The 23,736-nt window shown below is 40.8% G+C and overlaps 2 protein-coding genes across 2 annotated transcripts in view; one reads left to right on the top strand and one right to left on the bottom strand.

The window, feature by feature from the left end:
* Positions 1–5,004, bottom strand: part of arhgdig (Rho GDP dissociation inhibitor (GDI) gamma) — a 45,271-nt gene extending 40,267 nt beyond the window's left edge. The window contains exon 1 of the mRNA XM_030058954.1: positions 4,937–5,004. The gene's annotated coding sequence lies outside the window, so the exon portion shown is untranslated. The remainder of the gene's footprint in view (positions 1–4,936) is intronic.
* A 17,259-nt stretch (positions 5,005–22,263) lies between these two features.
* LOC115363081 (retinal rod rhodopsin-sensitive cGMP 3',5'-cyclic phosphodiesterase subunit gamma) lies at positions 22,264–23,618 on the top strand. The gene is made up of 3 exons (XM_030057154.1): positions 22,264–22,418; positions 22,530–22,570; positions 23,542–23,618. Exons 1-3 carry the CDS (start codon positions 22,264–22,266, stop codon positions 23,616–23,618), a joined length of 273 nt encoding a protein of 90 aa, XP_029913014.1.
* Positions 23,619–23,736: the final 118 nt, after the last annotated feature.

The following is a 23,736-nucleotide window of genomic DNA, read 5'->3' as shown; positions in this document are numbered from 1 at the left end:
ATATACACTTTAAAACATTTATCTGACCCATGTTCAGTATATTTGCATCTATGTGTGTGTGTTAGTGTGTGCATGTGAAACTAAATCCCACCACACAAAAATAAGGCATGCCTGCATACTGCTCTCCATGGAGGGCTATCTCAGGCTACACAAATTAGATTATTTTTAGCTGGTAAAACTATTTTCCACTGGTATTTTTTTTTTTTGTTTTCGAATATTGAATATGAATCAAAAATGACCGCTGAAGTAGGAATTTAAGGCCGACCTGACCTGGCCCCTGTCCATTATGTTCCTGTCAGGACTAAAAACAGCCTCAGGCTTGGTCATAAATGTCAAGCTCTGTATGTCAAGTTTAAATCCATTATAAGGTGGTGATGTTTGTATATTCCAACACAAAAAAAAAAAAAAACAGACCTTGGATACAGCTGCAGCCATTTAACTCCTGCTTTATTTGAGATTTTGCTGCATCATGGCTCCACCAGCTTGGAGATAAACCACTGAAACCAGTCTGAGCTGTCAGGCAGCTGATGTGATGATGTGAGCCACAGTCTGGCTCTGCAAGTACAAGACAACCTGCTTTTTCCATGACGGACCAGATGAGTCCAGATGAAAGCTGTGATCCCATAATGACTTCACCTAGTCAATCCACTTCAGTCACGAGGGAGAGCCACAGATAATGAAGGAGAGGAGGCAGGATAAGGAAGGAATTTAAGCCATGGCTCGACTGAAACATGAGTTTTACAAGTGCAGGTCAGCTCAGGGAGGCGGTTCTAAAATTGTCTTCACCATTTTCTGCATAAGGAGCAATGAGTAGACTGTAAGAGAAATTCCCGCACAGGTACTTTATCTCAAGGTGAAAAGGGCAAGAAATATCTGTCGCTTTCAGGTCCTCCAAGCCGCATGAATCGAAAGGAACAAAAGGAATGAAAAAATAAGGGACTCTTTGAGAAAAATTGAGAAAGCTTAAATATTAAAATCTAGGTGCTTAGGCTGCATTAGCGAGAATGCCCTCTGGCAAAAAAAAAAAAAAAAAAAAAAAAAAAACAACCCCACAGGTCATTTGTACAGCACCTTATTATGACCTATAGTTATGCTGTATTCATAAAATGTTAAATAGGAATAGCAACGCCCCAAACTGAGATGCAATGGATGTAATGCCGACAAAACCAGTCAAACAAGACATGATTAGACAAAACGGGTGTGTTTGCAGGCTACCACAGCTAGCCAGGCTTTGAAAAGTGGTTTTTACACTTTTACACACCTGCAAGGCGAACGTGGATGTGAGAAAATGAGCAGATATCCACCTTATCCGCTTAAGGCCTCAAAAATACAGATGGGTAGTTTGAAGCAAAATTGCAGGACCCATGTGCTCGTCTAGACTATGAGATTTGCATAGTCAATAACAGTATGTAATATTAGCATCTGATTGGTTTATGAGCCTTGTGGTGGCAGTTTTGGATATTACTGAATGTGGTTATTGTTCCCCTCATATGCATATGCAATCCAGTTGAGGACTACCGCAGTCAACAATCAATAACACTGAGCTGACATTTTCTGAGGCGTTCTGGGTAATAAGCCTGTGGACTTCAACAAAAAGCTTCTTGTGCTCAAAGATCTTTGTTCTCCCCCAAGTCAGCAAACACAAATGGTTTTGAGGCTTTCAAGGCTGCTCACACACTCACACTGCCACTCATCACAGCTGTACCAATCAATAGGCAATACCAACATCAATTGTCACATTTAAAATTCAATACCCTCTCTAACGGTAATCACTTTAGAGAGTTTCCCATGTAGGCTGTAACAAAAGCTTGTTTTGCTGTGTAATATGTGTATCATATGTAGGCCTACCTACAGTTTGCTTTTCTGCATACACAGACAGACTGTTAAGCTGATGTCATCCACAAAAAAAAAAATCCCTTAAACGACTCAAAATCTTGAAACCTCCCTGTAAGCATCCATCATGTTAAAATGGTTAACAACCTCAAATATTGCCAGAATATCACTGCCTTGCCCCACCAATCACCCCTGTCAATGTCAGCAGTGGGTCTTTCTGCTGTCTGTCCTAAAGCAAGCAGCGCTATAAACCCATTATGTTCATATTGCTTTATGAGAATATAAATCAGCAGCAGCAGTGGTCCCCAGTGGAGAGAGGGGATCTATAAAACGTGCACTTGAACACAGAGCCACGGATGGTGTCATAAAGTGTGACTGAATGTAAAGAGCCCCTGAGGGTTTAGCCTGGCTTGCCCGGCCCTTTCACATGTCTTTGAAAAAGCGGAAAACCCTGATAAAATGCCTGGCGAGCAGGAAAGGCTTGGTGTGCTGAGGCTTTATCTTCATCCCATGAGGGTCAGAGAGTCAGGTTTGTGACCAGAGCGCCACGGTAAAGGATTGAAAAACGCTTTGCAGTTGTGTTACAAATTTCAACCATGTCTGGCCATCATGAAAATCCAGTTGAAAACTGGTGGTGCGCAATTTTAATGGTTCAGCCGGGACCGATCAAAGACACGCAGCTGGAAGGTGTCTCTCAATTCATTAATGTTAAAAGTAAAAGTGATTAGTCTCTAGTATCTAAACGTAGTGCTTAGTCCCTCCTCTCTGTTTGAAGGTGAGATAATCAGTGAAATCACCTGGTGGAGTTTTTGGTTGGAATGAAAACCTGCAGCCTCTCAGCTCACTATGGCACATGGCTGCCCACCCCTGAGCTAGGAAGTGTCTGTGCAGGTATAGCAGAGAGCGACTGTCATCACGAGTGGCTCACCCATCAAGTATCCAAATCTGGGAAGCTGTGTGACACCTAGCGTCAAATACACACCCCTGTGGACATGTATCATGAGGGCTGACAAAAGTTCTTGTGATAAATTATAAAGCTGATCCCTGACAAAAATACATCCCCCTCAAAATGTAACTGAAGTAGAACTTGATGAGTCGGGAGTGAGACCAGCATGAATGTGAAGCCGGTTCTGCTGTGCAAGAATTGCCGATTTTGCATAATGACACTCCCTCAATGGCCCCAAGAAAGCAAGTAGTTATCTCTTTTACTGTTTAAAAAATCACGGCCGTATCTCCTTTAAAATGGCCTCTTATCATTATTCCCTATTATCTCGTTAAGGTGGACGAATGCCGCCGACAACTGAAGCAAAACAATTATCATACAGTAACAGTGCTCAAATTGAATTTGCGAGCTGATATCGCATGGATTTGCAAGTGTAATCTGCATTGATTTGGCAAGTTATTCCATTAAGCTGGAGGTATATAAGCTGTGGTAATTGCTTTCTGCCTCTCTCGCTCACTCTTTCTCCGTGGCACACACACAAACACACATTCACACACACGTACAATAAGTAAGCTATACACTTGGGGTGAGTGTATAAGCGCTGTCTAAATGCTTTTCCGACAGCATATTGGGTGGGGAACATTTATCTCTGCCTTGTGTGGAAAGAATAACCCAGCTCATTTGGAGCCCATTCATCCATAACCGCCTGGGTTTACTCAGACTGAGAATGAGTGAATAATCCAGGCATTATTTTTCCCAGGGAATGAATAATAAGTCGATGCGTTAAAGGTAGTTGTCGGGCAGTAATGAATGGATAAATGCAAAGGTATTTGTCAGGCAATGATTGAGTAAGTGCAAAGGTAATCAGGGGTGGCAGTCAAGTTTGTCAGGGGATGAATGAATAAATGATTGTTTTTTTGTCTGGGAATGAGTGAATATCATGTGAAGGTATTTTTCTCCATTCATCAAAGTCAGCTTCCCCAGAGAGAGAGGAAGGACAGGACGGGTTCAAAGGAGGGTATTAGCAGTAATGGGACAAAACACACAGATCGTATATCAGGGACGCTGACAAGACCGGCCACCAGCATGGGAACATACACACATTCTGTTTCTACCGTACACACACAGCCACAGCCACAGAGATGGTTTGTGGGTATGACCAAATGCTAGTGTCTGTTATGCGACCGTGTGCCTGAGTCTTAGTAGCAATATGTACATAGATTTACATACTCATGCAGACTGTAAATGTGGATGCATGTATGCAGGCAGATGCAAAGACACACATTTGCACATAGATGCATTTAGACATTGGAATATATGCATATATGCACACAGACACACACATTCCAATGCACAAGCCCACTCAGTCATAAACAAGAGACATACAAGTAAATGCGATTATTTGAAGTTGCATGACAGTTCATTTGCACTTGCTCACACACACACACACACACACACGTATACACAAAAGAGGAAGTGTGTGGCAGAGGAAGTGGTGTGATGAGGCATGTTGCAACAACGCTTTAATCAATGATCTCAGTTAGACTTTGAGGACTTGCAGGGACTTAAACTCATTTCCTGCATAAATCAAGCAATTGAGCACATTACACATAAATAGCACAAAGTGAAGACAATAACCGTGAGGTGAACAAGAACAAGCAGGACAGGAGCATGATGAACGAGAAGGGAAAGATGAATAATCATGTTAGTGAATACAGCTGAAGAGAAACATTCAGCAGGTTGAAGTATTTATTGACTTTAACAAAGCCAGTAATGTGTTTTTTTTTTTTTTTAAACCTATGAGTCGGTCCCACAATATTTTCTACTGATTCCCCTAATTGCAAGAGGGGTCCAGTAGGATTAAAGCATATTGGTGATAACTAGCTCAGTTTGCATAGCAGATTACATTCATTCAAGTTAGAGCCGATGCAGAGTTGGAGGTATGGGGTGAGGCAAAGGTTACAGTTAAGGCTGTGGGTAGAAACGCTGACCCACAAGCCCTGAAGCATCCGATAACTCTTCACTGTCATGATCCACACTGTATCTTTTCAGCATCATCTTTACATCTACAAAACCAAGTAATGCCAATCGCACTGCACAAATATTGGTTGACTCTCTGTTATTGTGTTTTCTCAATTTAAAATCTAAAACTTGTTTTACCTTTTCCAGATGAGAAACTACTTTCAAAAGTTGTGCAGATGGCAGAAGTCTCGCAGCTCCTTCCTCCCGCAGAGAGACAGAGAGAGTGAGGAAACATGGGACTTGGGTTCTCTGAGTGTTGACTGGTAGGGGACAGTGGAGCCGCCCCACTCTTCCCCTACAGGGGCAAAAGAGGAACTAATCAGTGAATTTAATTTGTTTCATTCCTTCCTGCATTGTCCATGCTGTGTCTCAGGGTCCCAAAAATATCAATAAAAAATTCTAATATTTAATTTGCTCAAATAGTGCACAGAATTGGTGCATATAAAGGAACTCAAAACGTTGGCTGTATGCAGACACAGGTGAGGTGCCTCAAGCTTAGATTCATACTACCTCATTTACAAATAACAAACCAGCTAATGTAGAAATCACAGTCATGTAGACTCACCTCAAGCGTGTTTATAGGACAGGGTAAGTTTTATTAACCTATTGTCCCATGAGGTTAGTGGTTTAAGCAGTGGGGATGTCAAAAAAAAAAAAAAAATCCAATTCCAGTTGTTGTAACTTTAGCTAGACATTATGTACTGTATTTGTCTGTGCTCTCTGTTAAAACCAGTTAAAAATGGATTTAGGGGTCAATTCTTGCATTTGGTCCAGATTATGTTCTTACTCCTAATGATCTGTAATGGAGTTTGCTTTGGAAAAGCACCCAGACTCACATGTATTTGATGGACAGCCAAGACTGACAGCGGCTGCCCTTTTGATTTGCTGGGGCCACAGCCTATTTTAGGCCTCTCTCTGATACAATACTGTGTTTTAAATTATAATGTGTTCAAGAGAGAAGACAGTCTTATTGATTACAATAACAAATATATTATAAACCTTGGAATACTTGAAAAATGTGCAACGTGTGTGTTGCTCAAGGAGGATAAAATGTTGGCTATAAACCTGCCCATAACAGGAAATGACTGGTCCCAGTTCATCCTGACCAGGAGCATCAGATTACGTGGTCCTGTATTTCTGGCTTGGGGAAGGAGCCATTTCACAGTGAATGAGTCAAGCTGAACCTGTTCGCCGCACTTCAGGCATCTTTACGTCATTGTAAGGCACATAAAAAGTATTTAAAACACACACTCACACACACACAACATATACAACAATGCAAAAAGACATTCTACAGTTTTTTTCTGATCATCCATCACAGTGAATGTTGAAATGTCACAAATCATATCATCAATGGGGTCTAAAATTTCCAGGCGGCTGATGTTAAGAAAAAATCGTTACGCGCAGAGAAATTTGCAATACAAGACAAAAATAAAACACTGGTTCCATCCAATCCTGAGAAGGAGTCAACAGCAGCAAGGAGGCTGATAGGTGATCCAATCTGTGCCAAGCGCACACTTGGTGATCACCACACAAATTGAATGGGTTCACTTCAGTTTCTATGGTGTTCAGCCTTTCAACTGGATGTGCAGATCCTCAGGGCACAGCCTCAAAACACTGCAACATACAGAGCAGATCCTGGTCAGCAGCTGTCCTGGGATCAGTCTGTTTATCAGACTTTTCTGCAGAGCTGATAGTCCCAGTGTTTCAGGATCCCAGCAGATCCAGTCATGACTTATGGCTGAGCTGCCACGTTGTAGTTTGTGCACACAGTGTTTACACCTTGTTGACTGTCTATTAAATTGCTCCATCAATTTATTAAGCTTGATGCAAAAAAAAGAAAAAAAAAACACAGAACATTGAACCTGTTCCGCAAACTTTAATGATGGACGAAATTGTTTTAGTTGGTGTATAAACATGATTGACTCAACATGAAGTCGTATTTATTTTTAAACGTGCGACAATTCCAGGCAAAAAATACGAACTTGGTGTGCAAAGGCCCGGAGCCATGGGATAGTCCTGGGCTGCATATACCACTTCAATATTAACAGTGTATTTCGGCATGGGAAATTGAAAGTTAATATGATTGGAATGCTTGGGTAGAATATCATAAATTGTGTCACTTTTTTTTTTTTTTTTTTCAAAACATTTAGCAGTCCAGCAAGCAGGACAGCCATTAGCCACCGGACAGCTAGCAGTGAACAAGGCTTCATATTTCACCCGCTCCCAAACAATTTGCCTTCCACCATGCTTTTTGTTGTAAACCAGTAAAAAACCCATACTTATTAGCTAAAGCGATTCTTCTGTGTCATTAGCTGACAACCTTCCAGCTTCCGAGCTCTGAAGCACGCAAATACAATTTGATTTTAATGTATAACTTCACAAACGCAGGAATTTCACTCAGTAGCATTGCATTAAAAGGGGTGAATACAGTGCGATCATTGGATGAGGAGAAGAGCATGGCAGTGCTGCATGGTGGTTGGTGGTTGGTGAAACGAGTAGAGGGCGGGGCCACTGCAGGCAGCCAGCGAGGAGGAACAGCCTGTCAGTCGACTGTAAGGGAATAATGAATTCACCTGTGCAGAGAGTGCAGGGAATTATGAAAATACCCAAATTACTGATTTTAGCTCCCAAGTGAATTTACTGTTTACATCTATTTCTTTACTGGAGCAACTGATGCTAGGCAGCCACTTTGATTCCACATGCACAAGGGGTAGATAGTGCGGTAGATAGAGTGTGTGGTTTACCTGTTGCTTAAAGTGAAGGCACAATCAGTGGATTTTTTTTTCCTAATTCAGAGTTTAATGGCCTGCTGCAGCACATTTATATATTTAACAGCTGAAAGTGTGAAATCAGTGCATTGGTTTCTTGATTGGTCTAATTACCAAAGTCTCCATGTACATGTGGCCTCATTCTGCCTCCTAGTGGAGACTGAGAGAAAGGAAAAAGAGAGAATGGGCAGTCTGTGTGTGTATGTGTGTGTGTGTGTGTGTGTGTGTGTGTGTGTGTGTGTGTGTGCGTGTGTGTGTGTGTGTGTGTGTGAGAGAGAGAGAGAGAGAGAGAGAGAGAGAGAGAGAAATGATTCACTGTGTTTATATATTTCTTTATTCATTACAGAATATATTGGCCTTGTGCAGTAAAAGTAATCTGATTCATTCACGGTTGCAAGCCTTTGCAAAATTGAACTACAGTTTCAGTTGTGGGAAAAAAAAAAAAATTGATTGCAAAATTCCAAACTCCTGGGGGGGAAAATATCTATTCCAGTGTTTATCAGCTCAGGGTAAGCTAGGTATGTTTTTTGTCCTCAAATGAACTGGTGGATTCAATAACCCTATATTATCATTATAGACTATATACTGTATTATTCACCTTAGGCCCCTGTGGGCAGCTTGCTCCTGGAATATCATATTCTCTTTTCCCTGTGCACTGCTTTTGCTGCAGAACTTATCCAGCTGTTTATTGTATTCTATATTATTCGTTGCTTTACTGATTGCACTCATCATCAAAGTTAATCTAATTCCATTTTAAAAGCACTCCAATCAGTGCAGCAGATTGTGAGCAGACAGACAGGGTATCACAGATCAAGGCTCACTTGAGTAATACCGTCTTGCTCTACTTTATCACGTCTGATGTGACGTATCTAGGCCCAGGAAGTCTGGCTGTGTGTGTGTGTGGTCTCTACATACCTATGTGCATGTGTGTTCTCATGCATTTCCTATGCACACCTGCATTTGCTCTGTATTGCCCCCTGCTTGCATTTGTGTGTGGAAGTATTAGCCTCTGTGTGTGTGTGTGTGTGTGTGTGTGTGTATGTGTATTCATATTCATGCTTGTTTGCATGTACAGTATCGTGCGTGCATCTGGGTTTTTGTTCATTCAGTGTTGAAGCTGTGCTGTGGTGTAGCGTCACGTGCATTTTTGTGTCAGATTAACAACCTGCAGTCTGAATCTAATCTCCACTGTGTTCAGTCATCACAAAGAACAGCTTTTGCTTTTTTTGTTGCTGTTAACGTTTGCAGCAAAATAACGTTGTTATTTTGCTGCAAACCGTGTGTGCAATAAACACAATGTGCCCTCAGCTCACTTTGTTAGTGTGTAGCTGCTGCCACTGACCACACAGGCTGGCACCCTGATCTGTGCCCTGATCTGTGCCATGCTGTCCCATATTGCTCAGATATTTGGAAAAACACAGATTAATAATCACAACATTTACAATTGTGCCAAACAATAAGACACATAACTATCAAAAACAACTAACAAAGAAAAATGGTAACAAATGTTATTATATAAACATAAAATAAAAACAGAACCAGGTTATTTCACTATTACACAGATAAATAAAACTAAATTGCACAAATCCTCTATCACACAAATACACTAATAGAATAGCACACTCATAAAGAAGAGACCCCAGTTATTACAAACTGCAAACAAGTAACACAAACTAAACTGAACAACAACTGATGAGTCTTAGTTTTGTATGTATTTTTATATTATATAAAAATACATACAAAAATAAGACTCATAAATATCAAAAGAAGTCACACAGATAAACAGAAGCACATTTTTATATATAAACATAAAAAAAGAGAATCAATGTATTACACTATTACACTATTTATATTATTCACAAACCAGAAAAAAATGCAACAATATGTCTGTGAAACTATTCATCAGGGGTCGGCAATCTTTTTGGTTCAAGGGCCAGATAGTGAGCTCACGGTGGGGGGCCACATTTCAAGTTTCTCTACCAATGCATTTTGTTTCAAAACACATCCAATTATATTACCATATTTTTCCTTTTCAAATGCCCTTTGAAGTCAGTAGATTAATTATTTCTACTTCATATATTCAGAGCTCATCACCAGTGTGTAATGTTACATCTCAGTGGGGACAGTGGAGCAGTCCTCCCTTCCAGCTTATTCAAGTTTAGTTGAGGTGGAAGTCCTCGGCATGGCATGCAAATGTTCATCAGCTCTATTTTAACAAAAAACAAAACACTGCACAACTGCACACACAGTGCCTGTAGTTTCCCACAATGCTTCACTGTGCTCTCCATAGGGAAATGGCAAAACGTCTCGTCACTGATCTGCCTCATGAACAACGCAGCGTAACAGCATTCAAAACAAAGCTACTGTACTTGTTTTGAATGTTTTTACATTGTTGTTCAGTTGAAGTCTTCACCATGCAACAATCCAAACAATCACTCAGAAAATCAGTTGCTCTTCTTGGTGATTTTGTGAGCCAGCATGAAACTTTGTTGCATTTTCAGCTGTGCTTTTCTTCTGCTGTGCTGTTCTTTTCAAAAATGAAGTGTACACCAAGCCCTTTTTGACCTTAATTCCCCTGTTCAGGCAGGGTTTTACAGCAGAATCAGACTCATGTCCCAGCAGCTCAGCAGGGTATGTGACCAAGTCCTTGTGGTATTATAGGTCTAAAATCAGATGAAAAGAAAAATCTGTCCAATGGATTTTGTTGCACTCCATCTCTTTCCTCCCTCTGTCTAGAAATCTAGAATCAAGGAGAAAAGTTCATTTGGAGAGCAGAGACCTTGGTGCCCCAGGCTGACAACCGGTGTGTGTGGGGAAAACAAGTGCAGCAACAAATAATATATGGTGTTATACTTTATATCCCCTATGACTCCAGACTTTCCAGACAAGCCTGTATTGAAGCAGAGATGCCAACATGAGATTCAGAATCACATTTATCACCAAGAACAATAAATCTGCTGGACTTTGCCTTGGTGACATTGGTACAGGGACATGGTGACAAATTACAGAGTTTCGCAGTGCATGCTGACACAATATGGCAGCGTGCAGGGACATTCCAGGATGGAGTCATTCCTATGTTCCCGGGGTCTGATGTTCCCAGGGCCCTGTATTCCCAGAATCTGGTGTTCCCTGGGTCCAATGTTCCCCGGGTCCTATATTCCCAGAGTCCGATGTTCCCAGGGCCCTATATTCCCAGAGTCCTATGTTCCCAGGGTCTGATGTCCCCAAGGTCCTATGTTCCCAGGGCCCTACATTCCCAGAATCTGGTGTTCCCAAGGGCCTATTAGTCCAGTCATTTTATGTAAAAACCTAGGACAAATTGCAAGAGAAGCAAACTCAACTGATTTTGTATCCTCAGTTTGTCCTGAGTGAGGGAAAAAAAGTCCCAAGAAATCCCATTGGTGGAAAGTTTTGAAAATTACCTATTTATGACCACATATTACCAAAAAACACTGTTTTTACCACACAGGGGAAAGGGGTTCAAAATTTTACTTTCAGATATGACTATAAAAATTCACAAGTTGATTACACACACAAAGACAAGAAAAAAAGTCAATTACAAGTTCTTTGAATTATTCTGTTTACACATGCATATCACACATTATCTGATTTGATATGCGCTAATAGGAATATAAGGAATAAATGCCAGAGCCGATATTAAAACAGTGAATTAAAAGGTTACTATATATATCATAACCTTTTAATTCACTGTTATATAGAAACTTTTAATTCAAGGTTACTATATATATAGTAACCTTTTAATTCACTGTTTAAATGTCTCTTCTATCATTTCTTCCTTATATTCCAATTAGCACATCAGACAATCAAATCAGATAATGTGTGATATGCATGTGTAAACAGAATAATTCAAAGAACTTGTAATTGACTTTTTTTCTTGTCTTTGTGTGTGTAATCAACCTGTGAATTTTTATAGAGATATCTGAAAGTAAAATTTTGAACCCCTTTCCCTGTGTGTTAAAAACAGTGTTTTTTGGTAATATGTGGTCATAAATAGGTGATTTTCAAAACTTTCCACCAATGGGATTTCTTGGGACTTTTTTCCCCTCACTCAGGACAAACTGAGGATACAAAATCAGTTGAGTTTGCTTCTCTTGCAATTTGTCCTAGGTTGACCCCAATTTTGGCCTAAAATTACTGGACTATATGTTCCCTGGGTTCTATGTTTCCAGGGCCCTATATTCCCAGAGTCTGATGTTCCCATGGTCCTATGTTCCCAGGGTCTGATGTTCCCAGAGTCCTATGTTCCCAGGGTCTGATGTTCCCAGAGTCCTATGTTCCCAGGGTCCTATGTTCCCTGGATGCTCTGTTTCCAAGGTTTTATACTCCCAGAGTCCTAAGTTCCCAAGGTCCTATGCTCCCAGAGTCCTATGTTCCCAGGGTCCTAAATTCTCAACATCCTGTGTTCCCAGTGTCCTAAGTTCTTATGGTCCTGTAAAACAACAAAACAGCACCAAAAGCACCAAACACTTTTAATTTAGTTTAGTTATAACCACACTAAACTAACAGTGCTTTAGTTCAGTTTTAATGTGTTTCAGGCTGGATTTTTATATCAGGACAGGAGTAAAGCAGAAGACAGAGAGACAGACAAAATTGCTGCCCTGGTAGACAGCGGGCCAGTTCAGTTCCATATGGATTAACAGAAAAAAAAATTACAAAAATAAAACTGTGTCACTGTAGAAAATCAGACATGAAAAAATGCTAGTTATAAGAGCTCTTCACACAAAATAGCAAGACAGCTGACAACAAACCTTTGCCCAAAAATGTAATTCCAGAACCACATTTTCTTTCCATGGGGTTTTCAAATAATCATCACTGTCACAGTCTGTGATCTATTCTGGCGCTTAAACTTTTATTTTCTCTGCGAATTTGTCTCTAAAATGTGACTGGATCCACTGAATTCTGCTCCTGCCTTCCAACCTTTTCCAATTTAAATGACTGGTTAATCAGACACAGATTGAGATTCTTCATGCTCTTTTGATGACAAATTTGGCGCCCACTAAAGAGCTGCTTAGAAGAGCACAGCCACATTCCTCATTCAAAACAAGGGACATCATCTGTGCAGTGTTGTGTTGTTTGACATGAAAGGATGGTAAGAAGCTGGACATGTTAACCAGTGCATGTGAGTGGTGTATAGTGGGCTGAAACTAATAATCTCAAGGAAGCATCGCGATCTCAATCCAATGATGTCTTGTACACACACACGTGCACCACTGCCACGCATGTTCACTGTCCTTGCCCCCCAAAAAACCTCTGCCTAGTGTGCCCTACCTGGTCGTGGGAGAAGTTTGCCGTCAAGGCTTTCTACCAGAAAGCCTTTATACTTCTGCCAGAGAGCATTTCTCAGGGTGAGGGTTAGGGCATGCGATGGTTATGGCTACGATTAGGGAAAGGCTGTAGTCAGTTAAGTCAGTTGAATCAGTCAGTTAAGTCATGACTTTGCCATCCCCCTGCCAACTGATGCTCCCATCTTGACAATTAGAGATGTTCAAGTCAATGTGATTGTACACACACACACACACACACACACACACACACATACACAAACACACATACACAAACACACACACATACACAAACATTAAAAAAAAAACAAAAAAACTTGCACTGGTAGACAAATACTTTCAGGCGGTGGTAAAAGTTTTCACAAACTGTAGTTGTTGTTCTCAGCAGCACAGAAATGTGTAATTGTTGTATTTCAATATAGTACATACATGTACATATTTCTGATGCACCTCAGCCTTATGGATGTGATATTTGCCAAGCCACCATTATCAAGGAGACAGTGCAGTATCTCACTGCAATGACAAGGCCATCATTTTGGAAATCAGGGTTAACCTGCTGAAGCTATCAAGTGCCCGCAGGATAACTTTAGTCCATAAATCCTTGGAGTCATAAAAAAAGATGGCATATGGAGTTTTGACTGTACAGAAGGAACATAACAGAGGGGAATCTGTTTGGAATTTGAATAAAGACTCTTTACAAGGCTCATATCAACATCTTAAAGTGGACATCTTTAAATTCATTAATTAAAAGAAATTTGTTGAAATGTGATCAAACTTCCACAACAATAATCCTTGGGAATTTAATTTTTTAGACAGCAACCCCAGAGGTCTTCTAGGGAAGCTTCTAGTGAGTCCACAATAAAATGAGGAATAGTTCGATTTCATTGTAATTTAATTCACTAAAAATTGTTTGAATGTAGAAACTGCATGATGGAGACAGTTGCCAGAAAATTAGCATACACAGAAAACATGAAAATTTGCAAAAAATTATTTAAAAATGACAACATTATAAATAATGATTTAAATCATATATTTAAAGGTCATATCAATAATATAGAGGGTTTGATGTTGATTTGCAATGTAAGAAACATGAGTATTTGCTAAACAAATACTAACTTTCACTAGTTTAATGAAATGTCTGATGCATGGTAAGTTACCAACAGCATAGACATGAAAAAAAAAACAAACAGTAAAATTAAATGTATATCTTGAGAAGAAAGGTACTTGCCTGAAAATTATTTAGTTTTGTAGTGTTACAGTAAAACTGTATCTGTTTTACATGATATTACATACAATTACAATTACAATAATATTACAATATTGTATGTATGATATTTTATATGTAATGAATTGCACGGTAAGTCATATTTAACATTACGTTTATATTAATTGTGCTGAGATCATTTTTTGGAATGTAATCTACACATGATGGTATATAACATCTGCAATATCATATTACATTTCTGAATGGGCCGTCCCGTCATTTTTTGTACAGGTGAAACAGTGTAAACCAGTGCTAAACTTAGATTCAGCTTCTAGAAACAATACATAGATAAAAATGCTGGGAAAAGCTTTATTACTGCATAATAAAACCAGGAGACTGACCTCAGTCATCTCTGGGAAAGTTTAATGAACAGGTGATCTTCCTCCAGATCCCCTAAAAGAGGCCCCTTGAATCTTCTTCTGCTTCTTCTTGTTGTTTGTCTTTAGCTACATTGGAGGATAACAAATACTGAGTTTCCACATACTTAAGATCCACCAGCATTGTGTAAGACTTTGCATGTAAACACCTCAGTATGTGCTGAAATAATCCTTTTCCCTGTTGTAATCAACAATTCACTGTCATTTTCTGCAGCAGCTGTCTTCAGAAGCAGGTTGAGATCTCTGTACACAGAAAGAACAGACAAAGGATTAGTTTTTCCAGATATTCAACAGTGAAATGTGATAAAATGTGATGCTCGACTCTGTTTTGTTGTCGGCTAACGTTATCTTCCCTGGCAACTGTCTTCCTCCATGTCTCCAGATTTCTCTATATGGTTTTCTTTTTCTTAACTGCTCTCATGCCCCGCGCCCTCTCTCCCTTTCCGTCTCTGTGCAGGGTTTCCTCCAGGATTTTTTGAAACTGTGGGGGAGGGCTTCAGCATTAATGTTAATAATTTTTACCATGGATCTTTTGTAGCACAGAGGAGATATGCTGCTCAAACACTCAGTATGTAGTGTTGGTGTATGTTTATGAGTTGTAGAACATAATAAATTATCTTGAAGGAGTAGATGTTGACTCCAATAATTTAAAAATATGTTAAATTATTATTTGTTTTAAAAATGTAAATTACTTATCAAACAGACCTAACAATTCAACTACCAATGAATGAGCAGTAGTATGCATGTGATAACATAGAATGAAAAATAAGCCGAAGTGATACCTCTTCTCTGAATAGACAAGCTAAGCCAGTGTGCTGCTGTTAGCCAGTGAAAATACAGCGGAGTGGCAACTCTTCGCTTTGTTTCACAATCTATGTCAGTGCGCTGCTGTAGCCTGGAAAGTTTCTCTGCCTTTTGTTCTCGTACGGTGCCGGTGCAGGTGTTGTAATGTTTTTCTTGGTGGTAACGAGCCTGCCCGCCCCCACCAAAAAGAGAGAGAGGGAGAGAGACGTAACGAGCCTGTTTTGACAATGTAAGGAGTAGAAAGTACAGATATTTGTGTTCAAATGTAGGGAGTAAAAGTAAAAAGTCGGCAGAAAATTAAATACTCAAGTAAAGTACAGATACCTGAAAAATCTACTTAAGTACGGTTACGAAGTATTTGTACTTAGTTACTTCCCAACTCTGCCTCCTGGTCAGTGGATTCAGCCTCAGAGCAGACCATGGGCTCTTTGGGGGTCTCAACATTAACTTCAGCACCTCTGCCAGGCTCAGCATTAAGCGGGGCCTCCTCTTCAGAGTCTCCTGACAGCCTATTTCATGGTCCATGTCAGCCTCCACACAGATCAAGGCCTCGTCGATTAGGATCTCCTGCATGGCGATTTCAACAGTGGCATCACACTTGGCAGAGACCCGAGCCTCCTCCTCATGCAGGCTTTCCACAGAGAACTGGAAAAAAAAGAGGTCAAAATCAAAAATCCTCTGAAGCTGTTTCAAAATTTGAAACATATCCTCAAGTTGAAGTGAGAGCATGGAAAAGGTGCAACTATCTGGGAAAAATTCATGAGGAAGAGAAATATAACTTATCACACTGCCCTGAATTTGTCCCACAAAAGTTTATCTTATCACATTCGGGGGATTCTGCTTTCTATTTGCTGCCAGAAGCCTGGCAGTTTGCTCCTCTCGCATAATCTGGTCTGTTGAGGTATTCGACATCTAATTGATAACTGTTTTTCCAGCCTCCAACAAGCCGCAGATGGTCACATCCTGATCAGACCGAGCAGCAGATTCTGCTTAGCTATGAGCCTGTCGTCCCTGGGTCCTCATTAATGAGCGTGTCCTTGCAGATCATCATGACCTGCTGAGTGATCATTTTGGCAGTCTTGATCTAGTCATCTACACTAGTGGTTCACAATCTTTTTGGTGTCAGGGACCCCCAAAGTGATAGACATCAGGCCACAAGGACCCCTGGGGCTCCTGTTGTCAGAGCCATGATCACAGAACTCTCCAAAGACCAGGGAAACTCAGGGCTCTCAGCAGTGCTGCTGCTGATGCCAGGCTCATCACAGATGGTCCGTGTACTGCTCTACAGTTCAATTTTCCACGTAAAAAATGAAAAATAGACAATTGGAAATACAGTTTTCTAAAACTGTATTTTCGTTCATCAGATCAATGATCAATGTAATTAAGACTTTGGGCTTGTTTTTCTAATTTTCCATTTGTGGAATGTTAGATAGGAAAATGGAAAATCGGATAGATTCTGTTTCCATGTGTGTCTTGAGCTGCCTGAGCCGGGCGGGATCTAAGTGCCTGACTCAGCTCATGTCTGACTGGCTGTCGGGAGGTGCTTGTGGTGGCTGCCTCTGTGGTGGAGTGTCTACAAGTGTGCCACAGGGACGACTCCAAACTGGTTCAGAAAGCTGAAGGCCTCTGTCACCAGAAGCTGGCAGATACCAGTGGTGGCAGCTGTGATCTGCTGCTGATGGATGTGCTGGTGGCCGCATCTGAGGTGCTGTGTGGCTGATGTTCCTCAAGCAGACGGTTGGGTTCCTCAACAAGTTTGGTCAGCACAATGCTGAAAATCTGAGGAAGCACCTGATGCTTTGCCCTTGTTCATGTGTCCATATGAGGAAAGATCAAGTCATCAGAGTGAAAAGATTGCACTACTTGATGAACTCGTTTTTTTTTTTTTTTTTTTGGTTTTTTTTTTTCTGGATTTAAATATTTCTAAAATTTCTAAATTCAAGTTCTGAAATCATTTTATTAAAATTGTGAGATTATTCTATAAGTGTTACTTTTACAGCTGCAAGAAATAGTCTCATTCTATGTAGAGCCAGTGTGGTCTGTGATAAAATTTCATATGCCATTATGTTGAGGACTGAATAGCCCATATTCTTCCAGTAGTGAGAGATGAACAGTAAAGATGAGTAGGCCTATAGAGCTTTTGAGAATGAACCCTGTTTTATCCTCTGTCATCTGTCACACTTTCTATCCAGCCGACGTCAAACTGTGTTTAGGGGAGATTGAAGTGAGAGGATTTTCTCCCCTGGCAAAGCTCCTTAGCCCGGCTCAAGCAAATGGTTAATGGAATTGGGAGAAGTAGCTTGTTTGAGCTGAGCTGATAGCTGAGCTCATGTGAGAGGACTCCATCAAACAGTTCTCTGTGTGTGTGTGTGTGTGTGTGTGTGTGTGTGTGTGTGTGTGTGTGTGTGTGTGTGTGTGTGTGTTACTCCCCTGTATTCACTCAGCAGTGATGGGTCAACACAGTGAGAAAATAGCAGCATGCCTAACAAAAATGGTAATTTATGAAGGCTGATGTTTTTCCAAAAGAAAGTTCCTCTTTATGTAAATGTCACTGTCATAGACTGAAATTAATATGCAAAGTTTTGGAGGGTTTGGCCAGTTTGACAACTTAATTGTAAAATGTACACATATCAGTTTTGATCTTTAGAATGCAAAAATTTTGAAGGTTAGTATACCTTATAATTCCAAGGGCTGGCCTGGGGTGTTGGGGCCTAATGATGTATATTTTTCATAGGGTCCAAAATCCCTGGTGGTGCTTCTGCACAAAACACTTGGAGCAAACTGCAGCCAACACCGACCAGACAGTAGCAGACTGCAGGCCTTAAACACCATGAAACACCAAGATATCCACAATTCAGTTCAATTCAATTTTATTTATATTGCATCAAATCATAACAGAAGTTCTCTCAAGGCACTTTACAGAGACCCAACAGATGTTGACTGATCCCTTGAGCCAAAATCTCCCTCATGATCAAACACTTGGTGACAGTAACAAGGAAAAAAACCCTTTAACAGGGAAAAAAAACCTCGAGCAGAACCTTGCTTTGGGTAGGCGGCCAGCTGCCTCGACCAGTTGGATTGAGAGAGAGAGAGAGAGAGAGAGCGAAAGAAGAAAGAAAACAAAGTACAATGCAATACTATTACTCCTACTACTACTACTAATAATAATAATGATAGGACTAAAAATAAAAGGACTAATCATAGTAGGAATGAATAATACAGGACTAATAATAATTGGAGCAGTAACTGTGCAAGGATCCCGGGGCAGCAGGTGGCCTGCAGTCACAGATCCAGACTCTGCAGCTCCAGAGGCAGAAAAACCTGCAGAAAGAGACAGAAGAGGAGAGAAGAGAGAAAACACTGCAGGAGAGAGAAGATGTAGAGTTAGCAACTGATATATTCGTTTGTTTGTTTGTGCACTATGAATTTATTTATTTTTACTTGTCTGTTTCTTGTCAGTCTCATTACCCTGATGTAGTATGAATGATCTTCATACTGTTTTCATGTGTTCAGGGATTAGACATTATAACCAGAGGTGGGAAATAATGTAGGCTACTACAACTATATACATGTTATTGATTTATTTTGCACACTGCCATCCAGATGCAGGCACACATGCAGAGGGCCTAACACCACACACACACACGGTTGTTCACACCCCGAATCACCCTCAGCAGCCTGGAGAAGAAGCGCCTCACTCTGCACTCATACTTCTTCTTCTTCTTCTCGGGCCGGGTGACGTCTGAAAATCACAAGAGGACGGTCAATGGCACAAGCAGCCTTGGAGGACCTTGGAGCTCAAGTGTGGAAAAAGGTGAGAGTTGAGAAAGCAGTGGAGGTGAGTGAGTCCTACCAGGTGTGGTGGCAGCGGCCTGGCTCAGGTGTGTGTGCTCACTTTCCTGGATCAGCAGCTGCTTGAGCACCTACTTCCTTGAGCTGAACCAGAGACCTGAAGCTGTACCTCCTGGGGCCTCTGCTGTACTTCACTGACTCCTAAAAGAAAGTCAAGTCTGTTAGAGCAAACCTTTAATCACTTGATTCATAGTTTCTTCCTCACAAGGGCCGTTCACTATCTTACATCACTGCTGAGATGACTGACCTTCACCTTAATGGTCAGTTTCTTTACCGTTAAAAAGAAACAGCCTATTCTGTTGCAGCAAACTCATTACCTGTGTGTTACACTAAATCCACTCCATTACCTTGAGTTTCCAGCATCGCTGCCAGCGGTACAATGGAGTTAGTTTGAAGAACAACTCTGTTCTTTGTCCAGCCGTCAGAAGATAGTCCTCTGGTGGACCCAGCAGCTCCACGATGCATCTCATCTGGAGACAAAACACAGCATCACATGATTCTATTTTCATCTATTTGAAATACTGTGGAAAGAAATCAGGCGGTCCAGATAGTAAAGTATTCACCACACCATATTCACAGTCTCCAGGGAACAGTAACATCTGAGCCATCACACAGCCGAGCAACCACGTATCGATGGCCTCGCAAAACATGAGACACAGCAGAAGAGCAATGAGCAAATTCAAGAAAAAACAAAAAACAAAAAAAAAAAAAACAAATGCACATCCCTCAAGAAAATTAGCACAAAAAAGGAAATACCAATTGCTAATGAAAACTATATTTTGAATTATGTAAATTTATCAGTTCATTTATCAGTTTATCAGTTCAGTGTTTTTAAAAGATTGTGAAAATAAAAACGATTAAAAATAACAAGAAATTAATATGAAAATTATCCAAACAGTACTATAAAAATATATTACCAGGAAAAGAAATACCATAAATTACAAAAATTAAAAAAAAAAAAAAAAAAAAATCACAAAAAAGTTCCCTAAAAAATTTTTTAATTATAATTAATTCAACTGAATTTTTTTGTGTCTGTGTGCTAATGAGTACGGACAGGGTACACACACTCTGCTACCTATTTCCAGTAGCACTGAGGAAGTGGACACACACTCCTCTAGAGCAGTGCTCCGTGTTCCTCCAGATCTCACCTCCAGTAAATGGACTGAGGACAGGGGCCCTGCTTGGCCTCTGATGTTGGGATGGCCGACCCAAAATCGAACAGCTTCACCCTGAGGGGCTTCCTGCAGTGATCCATCGACATGATGTTATCTGGCTTTAGGTCTGCATGGATCACTCCCATTACCCCCAGGAGGGCAAGCGCTCTGGCCAGCTGCAAGCACAAGGTCAGTCTGAAAATATGAAGCATGCGTCCCAACTGACAACTGAAGAAGCTTTGAATGTTGATATGTGTCTGTACCTGTTTGATGATCCATGTTATGTCATACAGAGACAGAGGGACAAAGTCTCTCTGCCTCATGTAATATTGGAGGCTGATATCCAAGGCCTCAAACGCCAGACAAGTGTACCTGACGATGTGGTACATGTGGGCGGAGAGTGATCGTAGCCTTTCTAACATGGATATCTGTCTCCTTAGCATGATTTTTGTTATGTCATTTAAATGCTTGCCTCTATCCCTCGTCTTCCCCATACGCAGTCAGTGAGTAATACATTTTATCTCAAAATTGATTTTCAACTGTATCAGTGAGTGTTATGATTGCTGCACAGGACAGAATTGCAGCTAAAAATGTAATTCATTAATTTATTCAATCCAAAATTCCAAAATGAATTCATATATTTATTCATGTATAAATTGAGCAAGCGGCCTCTCTCTCACATTGTGGTAGGTGAGGTTGCCTATTTTGGGGCTTCTGCTTTTTTGGGGATCCAAATCGTTGCTTTTGTTTCCAGAGACCCGGTTGCTTGTTCCTCACACAAGATCTGGCAACACCTTTGCCAAAATAACATAAGTGGTAAAATAACACCCACTGCACTGTGTACTTGCACAGCATTAAACCACACAGTCTCCGAAATCCCTCCACCTTGACTTCCAATCAAAACAGAGAAAGTAGTCCCTGATTATCAAAAGCAGTTTGTTGTTTTTATATCATGTTTTGTATGAATTTGACCAATCTCCTACACAAGATTTGCTGTTACTCACCACTGAGCTTTAATGACTACATCACTTAAAATAATTTGCTTGTTTTTTTTGGATATATGAATTTGTCTATGCTATAAAGAGGTTTGGAAATTATGTTTTTATGGACATATATTATAGACGCTAGTGTTTATCTTGTATGTTATTAAACAAAATGAATATGCATTTGGCACCTGAACTGAGAGAAGCTGTCTTCCCTGTGGGCTCAGTGTGTAGCGGGATTAGAGTGGGATTTATGCAAGAGGCATCTGTGTGTGTGGATAGGGGTCTTGCACGTGTGTGTGTGTGTGTGTGTGTGTGTATTGGGGGGCTGTAGATGCAATATCAGTTAATGTCGCTTCTTAATCTACATGATCTCAGTCATATTGTGAGTCTGTGGAGTTGGACCCAGACCACCTGCTGTTTACATATGGAGAAGAGAAGGAGTGTGTGTGTGTGTGTGTAGGCTACCCTTTGTGTCTGCCTGTTTGTGGGGGGGGCTTCTTATTTATTAATGAGAAGCAAGAATGTTGTGACTACCAAACTTCTGTTAAAGTGCAGGCCTGTCATCTGTCATCCCAGGATGATGTTGCCATAGTGACGGTGGCGGGGGGCATAGTCAGTCAGGTGGGTATTTAAACACTCCTGCATGAGCAACTGATCCACAACTGAGGAAGAGAGAAGGAAAGGAGGGGTAAAAAGGGAGAGAGAGGGGAACTGGAGAGGGAGAGGAAGACGAAGAAGCAACTGAACTGACAGACAGACAGACTGACAGAGACGGGGTCCTGTGCAAGACAACAAGGAGAAAGCAGTGCTTTGGAAACAGAACAGAAGAAAAAGCGGCAGCCACTAAAACCAAACTACAAGGACCCAAAAGTCACTGAGGAGGAAAATTGAAAAAGACCCAACAAAGACCCAGACAGAGCCAGCAGAGGTGACCAAGAGGCGGCAGCAGTCAGGATGAGCAACTCCAGTCCGGACATCAACATCAGTGAGATCACGGCCCCCACCAAGGTGATGGGGGGCCCCACCACCCCACGACGAGGACCCCTAAAGTTCAAACAGAGGATGGCCCCCAAGTTCAAGAGCAAACCCCCCAAGAAGGGAGTCAAAGGGTAAGAGGCCAAATAAATACACAAGCCATGTGAACTCACTCATACTGGTGATGCTGTCTAGTTTGTTATTTATTAATTATACATAAAAGTTTTTCCACTTGTTCTTTTTAGGTTTGGGGACGACATCCCTGGAATGGATGGGCTTGGCACTGGTGAGAAAAATGCCCCTTTCTTCTAATCCTAATCCCACTCCCTGCTCAGTTCTCCATCTTTTTAGAATTGAACTGTGTTTCACAGTTGAACAACTGGGTTGATTCTGCTTATTTGCAGCTTCTGTTTGGCCCAAATCTGCTCCTTACTCTTTCTTCTTTAAAGGATTTACACTGGTGTGTTCCTGTACTGAGTCAGCATGCTCTATATTGTCTGGTAGCTGTGTTAATATTTATATATTCACATTTTACATTTGTGGAATTTAGTTTACGGTCTTATTCAAAGCATATGGTGAGTGACGTGGTAACTTAATTTCATAAATCTACTACTGGAACATTGAATTCATAGACTTTTCAACCTTTCAAGGTTGACATTGCTGTTCAGTGACATTGAAAGCCCCTAAACTGATTGGTATAAGATATGAAATGAGTCAAATATGACATAGGTGATCTTATCAAGTTATGCAGTGCTGAGAGTTAACAAGACAGTAGGCACACTGAAGAATTTGGCTGCTATATTTCATTAAAACGAAAGTGCTGTTATTTTCAAAAATCTCCTAGTCCTAACTTATTTTTCCCAAATGCACTAATTTTTAAATTCTTTTAAAGGCCCATGTACATCCCTAAGTCGATTCCAAGATCAAGTTATGTCACGTTCATGTCAAGACATCCATGTCCGTGATGAGAAAAATATTAAATATTTGTGTTCATTTTTCCGAATTGGTGTTTAGCTTTCCATTATACAGTAACAGTACACCTACGGTATAAATGGTCCATACACTGATTGATCCACAGTTCAAAGAGCTTATGCAGCAAACTACACATTAAGCAGACACTGAACAATCAGGTCAAGTGCGTGGTCAGTAATCCTGCCTGTCTGAGACCAAGGCACATCCCAGTCACAACAGGTGATTTCTGATCTCAGTTAACTTTGCTGATGGATATGAATGTTGTCCCTCTCGTTTGTTCTGTAGATTTTACAGTCGTGTGTCCCTGGGAAGCTTTCAGCCACCTGGAGCTCCACGAACTGGCCCAGTACGGGATCATTTAATGGGATCGGATTCCCTTCCATCCACAGACCTGAAGCAGAAACACAGAGCAGACCCAGCCATGGTCCTACGTCACCAGTTTGACTTGAAATTCAATCAGCTGATTATGAGGCAGCAACC

The sequence above is a fragment of the Myripristis murdjan genome, chromosome 8 (assembly GCF_902150065.1).
Source record: "Myripristis murdjan chromosome 8, fMyrMur1.1, whole genome shotgun sequence".
Lineage (NCBI taxonomy): Eukaryota > Metazoa > Chordata > Actinopteri > Holocentriformes > Holocentridae > Myripristis > Myripristis murdjan.
This window is presented reverse-complemented; position numbering and strand designations above follow the sequence as displayed.

What these genes read in the sequence shown, in the direction of transcription:
- LOC115363081 (XM_030057154.1), top strand. Translation starts at nt 22,264, where the DNA reads ATGAGCAACTCCAGTCCGGACATCAACATCAGTGAGATCACGGCCCCC. An exon ending in CCCAAGAAGGGAGTCAAAGG is followed by an intron (nt 22,419 to 22,529) that starts GTAAGAGGCCAA and finishes TGTTCTTTTTAG; the next exon opens with GTTTGGGGACGACATCCCTG. An exon ending in AATGGATGGGCTTGGCACTG is followed by an intron (nt 22,571 to 23,541) that starts GTGAGAAAAATG and finishes TTTGTTCTGTAG; the next exon opens with ATTTTACAGTCGTGTGTCCC.